Genomic DNA, 11684 nt, shown 5'->3' with positions numbered 1-11684 from the left:
CCAAACATGAAAGAGGTAGGTTGGTTGGGGAGGATGGGTGGGTGTATAACGCAAACGTCTACACTCTTAGAAAAAATGGTTTCCAAAAGGGTTATTTGGCTGTACCTATAGGATAACCCTTTTTGGTTTCAGGTAAAACTCTTTTTGGTTCCAGGTAGAACCATTTTGGGTTCCATATAGAACCCTCTGTGGAAAGGGTTCCACATGGAACCCAAAACGGTTCTATCTGGAACCAACAATGGTTCTTCAAATGATTCTCCAGTGGGGACAGCCAAATAACCTTTTAAGGTTCTAGATAGCACCTTTTTTTCCTAAGTGTAGCAACTCAAACACATCACAGACAAATTTCTAATTTTTGCCTATTAGCAACTTGTAACGGATCTCTTCGTCGTCTGACGACAAGTATGAAATATCGGCCCAATGCGCAGCGTTGTACGTGTCCATGTTAATTTATTAACTGAACACACAAAAACAAAATAACGAAGTGAATGGAAGAAACAAAACAGTTCTGCAAGGTGACATACACTAAACAGAAAACAACCACCCACAAACAAGAGTGGGAAAACAGGCTACCTAAGTATGGTTCTCAATCAGAGACAAAGATTGACAGCTGCCTCTGATTGGGAACCATACCAGGCCAAACATATAGAAATACCAAACATAGAACAAAAACACTGAATGCCCACCCCAACCTAAAATAGAAACATACAAAAGGAACTAAGGTCAGGACGTGACACAACTACTAAGCATGTTAGCCAACCCTTCCCCTAACCCCTAGCCTAGATAACTTTAGCCCTAATAGCTAACATTAGCCACAACAAATATCACAGATATTCCAAATTTGTAACATATTGTGAAAATTGCAATTCGTAACATACAGTGGCTTGCGAAAGTATTCACCCCCATTGGCATTTTTCCTATTTTCTTGCCTTACAACCTGGAATTCAAATGGATTTTGGGGGAGTTTGTATCATTTGATTTACACAACATGCCTACCACTTTGAAGTTGCAAAATATTTTTTATTGTGAAACAAACAAGAAATGAGACAAAAAAACTGAAAACTTGAATGTGCATTACTATTCACCCCCCTAAAGTCAATACTTTGTAGAGCCACCTTTTGCAGTAATTACAGCTGCAAGTCTCTTGGGGTGTGTCTCTATACGCTTGGCACATCTAGCCACTGGGATTTTTGCCCATTCTTTAAAGCAAAACTGCTCCAGCTCTTTCAAGTTGGATGTGTTCCGCTGATGTACAGCGGAGTCATACCACAAATTGAGGTTTGGATTGGATTGAGGTCTGGCCTTTAACTAGGCCATTTCAAGACATTTAAATGTTTCCCCTTAATTAAACCACTCGAGTGTTGCTTTTGCAGTATGCTTTCGGTCATTGTCCTGCTGGAAGGTGAACCTCCTTCCCAGTCTCAAATCTCAGGAAGACTGAAACAGGCTTCCCTCCAAAATGTCCCTGTATTTATCACCATCCATCATTCCTTCAATTCTGAACAGTTTCTTAGTCCCTGTTGATGAAAAACATCCCCACAGCATGATGTTGCCACCACCATGCTTCATTGTGGGGATGGTATTCTCGAAGTGATGAGAGGTGTTTGGTTTGCAGCAGACATAGCGTTTTCCTTGATTGCCAAAAAGCTCAATTTTAGTCTCATCTGACCAGAGTACCTTCTTACATATGTTTGAGGAGTCCCCCATATGCCTTTTGGCGAACACCAAACATATTTGCTTATTTGTTTCAGGCCACTCTTTCGTGAAACCCAGCTCTGTGGAGTGTACGGCTTAAAGTGGTCCTATGGACAGATACTCCAATCTCCGCTGTGGAGCTTTTCAGCTCCTTCAGGGTTATCTTTGGTCTATTTGTTGCCTCTCTGATTAATGCCCTCCTTGCCTGGTCCGTGAGTTTTGGTGGGTGTCTCTCTCTTGGCAGGTTTGTTGTGGTGCCATATTCTTTAAATGTTTTAATAATGGATTTAATGGTGCTCCGTGGGATGTTCAAAGTTTCAGATATTTTTCATAACCCAACCCTGATCTGTACTTCTCCACAACTTTGTCCCTGACCTATTTGGAGAGCTCCTTGGGTTCCTTGGTTTAAAACCAAGTTTTAAAGCTATTGTCCTGTAATTCTTAAGATTTTTTACCATATCTACGGGAAGTAGTTTGGTCCGCTAATACAGGACTAGTAAAGGCCCAGTGCACTACTTCTGTAACATTTTTTAAAACTATTATTTGTAACTTGAGTCTGATAATACTTGTGGAATATTTATTGAAATACTTTGCAAATGCTACGTATTTCTATGGGAAAACTGAAATGTTCTATTAATTCCTTTTCCATTTTAGTAGATACTCTTATTCAGAGCAACTTACAGTAGTGAGTGCAACCATTTTCACACTGGTCCCACGAACCCACAACCCTAGCATTGCAAGTGCCATGCTCTACCAAATGAGCCACATCCTCACATCACATCATCACAAACCACTTGATGTCTCAAAATACTCAATTACTGTATTGTGCATTGTTTTTCTTCATGGTGATGGAAAGTCTACGGGTACAAACCTAGATGATCAGCCTATGTACAATACAGTAATGTACATTTACATTAAGTGGTTTGTAAGGATGGTAAATTAATACTGCACAAAAAGGTGGTTGTTTTCCATGTTATTTGATCAATAAAATATTTAATTTGATGTGGATGTTTTGTGTCTTTGCCCATAACTTTGCACCTTTTGATGTTCATTTTTGAGGACAGGGTTTTGTTCTTTCTGAATTCCATTAGAATGACAATCGCAGAGAAATGACAGGGCAACAACTCTTATAATTCCAACTATTGAATCCTGCAAGATACTGTTGTTAATTATGCCACTACCTTTTTGCCAAAGCGGAGATACTGAAAGAAGGTTTTTGCCAGATCTACAGCTGTTGGTCAGCTAATACTAGTAAAGGACCAGTGGGCTATTTTTGTGAAAAAAAAATATTTTCCTTTTTTTTTTTTCTTCTTAATTCTGATTTTTCAGGGAGTGCTGCAGCACCCTCAGCACCCCTAATCCCCGCGGCTATGCTTATTGTTCACATGATATCTGCGTGGCTGACCATATGTGTTTGCTATGCCAGTGCTAACTGTCTGTCATGCATGGGGATATTGAAAAATGTAACACACTTTAAGACAAGCGTTGGGGGCCATGGAAAATAATCTGTCTCTCAGAGAGCATTTCCAATCAGGGTCTCACGGAAGAAAAGCAAGCAGTGACATTCCACTGTGTTGAAGACTCTTTATATGAATTTTAAGATCAATTTGTTTGGATTATAATAAATACCACACATTAAACCAATAAAAACACAGGTGTAGGGAATAATGAAAATGTAGGCTAACGCCCCTCTGATGTCACGAGGTAGACTGCAGTAAACTGTATCGAGATACGTCTGCAGCACAGAAATCCGCTATGGCAACAGGGGAAAAGGCAAGGAAAAAAATAAAAAAGTTTTGACAACATGGCGCACTATCCCTGAGAAAAGTTTCTTTAGAACTCCAAAAAATACTTTTGACGTAATATTTTTGCAGTTTCTCGACTACCCGACAACCTTCGGAAACAATTGGAAGACGTATTGAAGAATACACTGGCATTGTATTTAGTGACGTTTATCATGGGATCATAGAAGCCTGCTGCAGAAGACAAGTAGCCTACAAACACACAGGATGGAGAAGCAAGCAACTTTTAAGGAAAAGGTACAGAGCACAAAAACTGCTAGAAAGTCACATGACTTACAAAGATATACCATATTGGTACATTTTGTTAGTGAAAAGTTGTCAAATAGCTATCACATTTACTATTGCACTGTCGACTGAATATGGTCACTGCAAATATTTTTCATGCTTAGGCTACAGATGAAATGAGTCGACAGAGTCAGTTTATAACCAAAAGGATGCAGGGTCAATGCTCACAATGGTCCCGAACAACATTCTGGATGACGCTATTAATGCTGAAAATCAAATTTCGAGACATTATGAAACTACAATGTGCACTGTCCCCTGTAAAAATAAAATAAACTCAAACTCAAACAATGCAGGGAAACATTGTTACTAAGTTATTACAATGGAAACATTGTTAAAACGACTACTTTTTTTACATTGTGTTTACATTTTTGCACAGTTATTGTGAGTTGATTTAGAAGTCTTTGAAAAACGGAAGTTCAGACAGTTGTAATAATAATAGATGTATATATTTACAGTAGCCTAACACTGTGTAGTCATACTGTATGTATATATTTCAATGATATTGCTATGTAAATACAGAGTCCTGGTGAACCACATGCAACATTTCATGGCTAAGGAATTTGCTAAGCACCTCAAAATTCAGTTTGATTTTTAGATTGATGCATTAACGATTCATATTCCCGCCAGTTTTCATGCCCTCAATTTGTTGCAGATCATGTTATCGTTGGCTTTTGACATGTTTTCATTTTGGTGTGAAGGCATAAACTACCACACTGGTACTCTGGTGGAGGTGTCCGTCTTACTCACCATGAGTTCAATATCTGAATAGCTTTCTGAACAGCCCCTGTGTGGTGGTCCACTAGTGTGAGTGTAGCCTATATGTGTTCCTTCATTCTGTTCTGCAGTCCTTTGGGAATGACATGTTAGGTAGTTTTATCCAACTGGTCTATAGGGACCCCTAGTTGTCTAGGCTCTCATTATCACAGCACTCTCTCCCTCACTCTCCACCCTTCCTGTCCAGTGCAGTGCCTACACAGATACCCCAGGATGTATTGGGCCAGAGACCAGAACATACCCTAGTCTAGATCATAGAGGGGACCTTCAATCACACATCCATTAGCAAATTTAGATTGTGTTGAAAGTGGCTAATAAGAATACAATGACGGCCAATGGTATATCATCAGTATATTCATTTTGATAACAAACAGGCAAAATTGTCTCAGATGATGATGGGTAAGTGTTTAAAATTGACTCTGCTTCCAGTGTTCCACCCCCTTCAGACACCCAGAGAAAAGCTTGCATGCACAAGCTCACAACACAAATGCAATGACAAACACATGCACTGAACAGCAACAAAACAGCCCCCAAACCACACTAGGCCCCAGTCTGTTATTTACCATTGGTTGATGTGCATTCTTAGATCATAAACAGCTCTTACCAGTGGGTGGCTGCACCAGCTACTGTATGCACACTCCCACTTAGCCTAAATTTACCCCAATCCCATTATTTATCCTACTACAACATGCTTTCACTCCAGTTAGAAGGAGGACATTTAACAGAGGACGGTAGTTAGCGTACAGGTTGTCCAGATCTGAGCTTCATGCATATTTACTGCCCTAACTGATGCTGTAATTATCGTGATTAACATTTTGCAGAAGGATGCAAAGTGAGGAATGACAAAACCACACTTTCCACAATAGTGTGATGTTGATTGTTGTTCAGCTAATACTTTCCACAATAGTGTGATGTTGAATGTAGTTCAGTCATAGCCAACGTCTATCCTTCCTCTCCTATCTTCCCCTTTCACTCTCTCACCCTCTGGAAGTAATTACCAGGCATGCTGACTGCTGCTCTGTCCTATCCCAGAATTCATCTGGAGGAGGTGTGGTATGAATGAGGTATTGTGGAAGCGGCTCCATCAGATTGACAATCTAGAGTTTTTTCATTGAATAATGTACTTAACAAAGCATCTCTGGTCAGCTGACACAACATTTCAAAACCAGTCATTTTCTAAGACTTCCTAAATAGTTTGAAAGAAACAAAGCTGTATTTTTGGGATCTGCAATGTTACTGGAGTAATTCTAAGTCTTTAGTTGTTTTATTGTGAACTACTGCCTGAAGGTATTGTCTTTGTTTATTTCATGAGTCAGGGGGTTCTGCCGGTCTGCCAACATGGCTTTGAAATTTGCTGAATCAATGATAGGACAAGCTCTCTCTTAGTGTTTAAATTAAACCCCAAAGAATGTGTAAAAGCAGAAAACATTTCTGCTCTCATCTCCATCTTTAAATTGTATTTAATGATTTCACTTTGCAGTCCTTTTGACCTGCCTAGTTATGGAACTTCTCCACCTCATTGCCCTCTATCTCCAGTTTTCGATCTTCGGCTCCCGGACAGTTGGCAGTGCGGCACGGCTTGTGGGTGAAGAAGAAGGGGGCCGATGTGGCCTCAGCAATGCAGAGTTCATAGAGAGAGTTCAGCAGAGCAACGAGGCGTGCCAACGCGGTGACTTCCAGGCTGCCTTGAGTCTCTATGGCGACGCCCTGCGAGCCGACCCACAGAACTGCATCCTCTACAGCAACCGCTCAGCAGCCTTTCACAAACTGGGATGCTACCAGGCTGCCCTGGACGACGCTGTCAAGGCCCGTCTACTCAACCCCAAGTGGCCCAAGGTGAGTCTGTCTGAACCACCAACTGCATCTTAACCTCAAACATGGGACAAGAGGACATGTGAGAACAGAAACACAGCTAAATTCACTCCAAAACAGAACAGTGCATGGTTTTGTATTACACATGTACTGTTTATGGGTTTTAAGATTTGCACATGAACTGAAGATTTATGGGAGACTAGTGCAAGTCTGAGTTACATGAATGGATGTCCACTTGGTATTAGGACCTATGTGCAATAGCTTGCTGAATAATTAATTTGCTTTTCTCGTTTTGATTGTGCATAAGCGGAGTTGATCAATGTAAGGTTGAGGAAGGTAAGGTAGAATATTTGCTAGGTCTTATCTGTGGTATTGTCTGGGGCATGTGGTTTGACCTACCATAGATTTCACATTGCTCACCCACAGAGGCTGAGTAGGGTGCCAATCCTCTCAGCACCCAACTTGCGTCTTGGCTGAATGATTAGGCAGAAAGAGCTGTATTTAAGCTGTGTCTTTAGTGTGTGTGTGTGTGTGTGTGTGTTTAAGTGTGTACATTAATTTGTTTGGGTGTGTGTGTGTGTGTGTGTGTGATTGATTTGTAATGCTCATCTCAGCTCATCTGAAGTCACAGGTCACAGCTCACCTGACTGAGGTCAAGGGAAGTATTTGATTGATATCCAGGTAAGTCTATTTTTGTTTCACAAAGTAAACATTGATTTATCATATTGATTGTATCAATCAATTCTCCAACACATTCTCATGGTAATTTTCTTGTTGATGCATTGTTCTCGTCCGTAAATCTCTGAGTACTGATTTTTATTGAACAGAGTCCAGCAGCGTCAAAGCAATTTCCACGGTTGGAGTTGATGACTAGGGTGGGAATGGTATGGAAGAGGCGAAGGAACATTGTGGTGGCTCTGATGTCAGATAAATCACAATACATCACTGCATCTAAATAAACAGTGTGAAATAACTATTCAGACAGAGAACAGGCCTGCAAGCTGCACTCGAAAACCATTGCCAAAATCTCTCCCCTCTCTCTTTTTGATAGGCCAGCACAATGACCTCTTTGTGGTCTCTGATTGGGGGATGGTTAATCCAGAGCCAGATTATTGCACACAGTCTAGCCTATTACACACAATGTTATATCTGACGCTTTGGTTAGCTTCTGCTTGCAATACAACACTGCGGCTTCTGTCTAGTCCCAGATCTGATTGTCAAGGATCAGTCTTTTTGGTCAGGTGTGAGTCACTCAAGCAGTGGTTGAATTTTATCCTCTGCCTGATCACCACTAGGAGACAGTCTTGTCACATATTCTTCAGAGCCATTGTACAGTACAAGGCTCTGAGATTCTTCTCAGTCAGGCTACATGGGAACTGTAGCAATTTCACCATAGTGCTCTAATTAATGAGGAAATAGACATTACATTCATTAAATACAAAATACATTTGTTCTATGTTATCTTGCCAATTGGTGAGAAAAAAAGTGTAATGACTCCCTCCTATCTTTACAAGTCTAGTTATGGATGATTGAGTAGTGATGGTACATTTTTAATTCTATAATGATTGCATAAAGAAAGATCAAGGTTAATGTTCCTCTGGTCTGGTACAGACAAAGAAAATAAAGAAAAAATATATAACTCAGCCTTAAATTCTTCAGCAGTGAGTTGCAGGAAATACTGGCTTGCCTAGGTCTATTTGTTACACATGTGGTAATAATCAATTACGAACATAGCTGGTCTCAAATTGGTATATATGCTTGAGTGGAATGACAGAGCTGATCATGGCCTAATGAAGTTATCAATAAGTAATGCACCTTTTCTTAACCTCGGTTGCCAACCAGTCTAGAAGACCTAAATGGATTGTGACTATTATAATGGCAGTCCTTCTCACACTCCTCACACGCTTGTCATTGGCTTTAGGGAGCGAGAGGAGAGGGGGTTTGGTTTACACAGGCATAAGATCAATCCGTAAAGGCTGTGTGTTTGATGAGGGAGGGGGGATTAAATCACAGGAGCGTGCTGGCATTTAGATCCTGTGTGAGTACATGTTTATCATCAATCATCCCTCACCATGGCTGCACCTCTGGATGGGCCCGTCAGGTTGTGACAGGCTCGGCTGCACCCACCCCACCGCCGCACGCACCGCTGAGCAGCCCGGCTTCTGGAAGCCCATAGCCAGGCAGCACTCCGATCTGCTCAGAGAGGAAGCCCTGTCTAACCCGTCAGTTTTATCCCGCTGTTGTAAAGCGCCAGAGCTTTTTCTTTCTTTCTCTCTGAAAGAAAAGAGAAAATATGTGGCGTAATGACCTGAGACAGCTTTAGGCCCTCTGTCCTTCACCCTCCCACAGAATGCAAAGAGGCTGAAAATAGAACAAAATGAAGTGTCATTCAGTAGACAAGTGGCATAAATGTATGCGTGTGTGTGTGTGCTTCTGTTTAAGTGAGAAAGAGAAACCATTTGTATGAATGTGTGTTAGTGTGACTCCATTTTTGCCTCCCCAGGCTTCATTCTTTGCAAATGGAATGCTGTCACACTCTTGAACCCCCATCTACACTTTAAGATTAAATACTGTGTGTGTGTGTGTGTGTGTGTGTGTGTGTGTGTGTGTGTGTGTGCCTATGAAAAGGTCGAAACCGCACAGCTGTAGTTGTGAGTTAGTACTTTGTGACCCGTTGCTCATGCACTGTTGTTGTTAGAGCACTGTAGGAGTGTCAGAGTGTCTTTACAGCTGGCATGCTGCCCACAGCCACAACTCCTCTCCATCTGGCCCTTCACAGACAACACTGCTGCTTCAGTGACACGTTAAACAAACAGCAGCCCTCTGCAGCATCACTCCTCCACTCCCTGTCTCAGGCTGTCTGCTCTACTGATGACTGACAGACAGGACTGAATGCTCAAAGGAAAGCAGAGGTAGAGTGGCAGTGCTCTGTGTCAAGGGGATCCAACTCCATCTTCTGCATCATTATGCGGTATGATCTGCCCATCGACGGTCTTCAATCTCCTCCAACCTAAAGGGCTTGAATTCACAATGACAACACACCAGCTTGTCAGTTGGAAGGAGAACATTTGATTGGTACTTGTGCTGAAGTTGAGGTTTATGGTATTGGCATACATAAACCCGATCATACTGTATATGCACGCGCACTTGGACGTGCGCATACACACAGACATTTATCTGTATCCCTGTGGAAGATGTATAGGGTGAGCTGAGACAATGAGCCGGTGTTTGCGTTGGTAAAGGTCAGTGTGTGGGGACAGAGTGGAGGGCTATGAGGACTGTGACGGGGGACTTTAATTACAGCAGCACATCAGTAATTATACAGTATGAGGAGTAGCCACTGTCACTATGCTGTCACCCTGACAAGGCACAGCGTTTTTGTTCAACACCGTTGGGTGATGACACTGCCTGTTGATGCTACAAGGAATATGAAGGAACGATTTTAACGCCTCACCCCTCGCCCTCTCAACGCCGCTCTGCTTTTCATGTGAAAGAGAAAGCGCCAGTGCAAGGTATAATCCAGCCCTTCTGACATGACAGTCTGTTAAACCAGTACTCATCTGATCTCAGTGTGTGTGAAGAATAAAACAATTGACTTTAGATGTCACCAGGATAATCATTAAACATGTAGCTCCCACTTCTTTCTTCTCGCTTTCATTCTCCCAGACTGAAATATTTCTTTCACTCACATGGGTTACCTGTCCCAGTATTTTCACACACAGTACTGTAGCTGTGGGGCAGAGAGCTGCAGTAGTTATACATACCTTAACACACTGGGTAGGGTTTTAGTGTGTCTGTATAGTAGTAGACAAGGCTGTGATGGTCATAGAATTTTGGTAACCATAATAACCGTTCCAATAGCAAGAAATATTTTGAGTGAACATTCTACATTACCATGGAAACTATGAAATCACAATACCAAGCAGCCACTGCGAGTGTACCCATTTACAGAACAAATTTACCCTTCACTAACCCCGCCTCCCTCGGGTACTGTTGCAACCTCGGACAACATTGTCCCGGGAAGCCCAATTCCCCATTCAACCATTGGCAAAATCCCCTCACAATGATTTGAAACTGTGTTTCTAATATACAATGACATTTAACACAGACTACCCTTTGCCAATTAGGAAACTGTTGAGTATATTGTGGTGGACTGTCATTACAATTGCTTCACGGGAACCTGATAAAATTATGTTTGTAGTGTAGCTAGCCACTGAATGGCTCTGAATTCACTGTCAGAATGCAGTCAAAGCTATAACCGCTTTGGAGCAAACTAGTGCTCTCAAATCATATCCTGATGTCGACAGCAAATGGGAATTGTATTCATAACATTGCTAACTTAGCTATCTAACATACATTTAGGAAAAAACAAGTTTTATGAAGTGGCTAGCTAGCTTTAGCAATGTTTGGGGGTCAATGATACTTAGAGCTAACTAGCTGAGGAACGCTCAACCCTGTTCTCTTATATCGAGGCGGAGTTGAGTATTGATAACTGGTCGTGTGATTTGCTAGCAACAACATTGTGTCACCATCAGTCGATACTTGTAAAAACGTAAATTCTAAAAACGCTTACCTGTACAGGTCTATGTTTGTTTGTGGTCCTTCCGTGGGTGGGGTGCTTAAATTCATACTTTTAATAAAAACCTTTATCGAACACAACCACCAACTTTTTTTCCCATTTGTTTTGTTAAACTGGAGACGTAGCGGCCTTGACGTACTACGCAAGCTGAGATTCAATTGGCATAAGCTCATTCGTGCTGAGTTGAGCAACACAAATTAGGAAAAAGTCAGTGGTTGAATTTGATCAAAGTTTTAATGAAAAACCTGCAGAAGGACCACAGTTGAACAGGACAAACATAGGTACATTTAAGCCAGTGGAGTCTGCTGACAGCTCATAATAATGGCTGGAATGGAGTAAATGGAATGGCATCAAACACATGGAAACCATGTGTTTGACGTATTTGATAACATTCCACGAACTCCACTCCAGGCATTACCATGAGCCCGTCCTCCCCAATTAAGGTGCCACCAACTTCCTATGATTTGACTTAACGACGGTTACTATCCATTGGAGCACTGTGATTGGTTGCCCAAAATTCTAGGGTGGGACTTAGCGAAGAGTCAGTTGCCAGGGTTAGAGGTTCCAAACCTGTTCTATTCATTCTATTTCTATGTGCAACCGAAAACTTGTTTGTTCCTTTCAGCAAGGAGCAACAAGGTTTCATCACTTTGTTTCTGCCATAACATGGAGTCAGCTGTTCGTTCCACATCAATTTGACGGTTATTTTATTTTTGTAACTGTATTCATCCATAACT

The 11684-nt window shown here is 41.6% G+C and overlaps 1 protein-coding gene and 1 long non-coding RNA gene across 4 annotated transcripts in view; one reads left to right on the top strand and one right to left on the bottom strand.

Moving 5' to 3' along the window:
* The first annotated feature begins 3437 nt into the window (after positions 1–3437).
* Positions 3438–11684, top strand: part of LOC110535069 (tetratricopeptide repeat protein 28) — a 330426-nt gene continuing 322179 nt past the window's right edge. For 2 of the 3 annotated variants that reach the window (XM_090190664.1, XM_090190663.1), the window contains exon 1: positions 5965–6392. In XM_090190664.1, the coding sequence (XP_090046790.1) occupies positions 6057–6392 (336 nt within the window). In that variant the 5' untranslated portion in view covers positions 5965–6056. Of the gene's footprint in view, positions 3735–5964; positions 6393–11684 lie in introns of those variants that run through there. The other variant, XM_036935884.2, reaches the window with a different exon arrangement.
* On the bottom strand, positions 5806–11192 carry LOC149979650 (uncharacterized). The gene is made up of 2 exons (XR_016484616.1): positions 10942–11192; positions 5806–8642 (listed from the first exon to the last, which is right to left on the bottom strand). It is a non-coding gene; the product is annotated as an uncharacterized LOC149979650 (long non-coding RNA).

The sequence above is a fragment of the Oncorhynchus mykiss genome, chromosome 11 (genome assembly GCF_057628025.1).
Source record: "Oncorhynchus mykiss isolate SJ-2025 chromosome 11, ASM5762802v1, whole genome shotgun sequence".
NCBI lineage: Eukaryota > Metazoa > Chordata > Actinopteri > Salmoniformes > Salmonidae > Oncorhynchus > Oncorhynchus mykiss.
The sequence above is the reverse complement of the archived record's forward strand: the minus strand, read 5'-3'. Positions and strand labels throughout refer to the sequence as shown.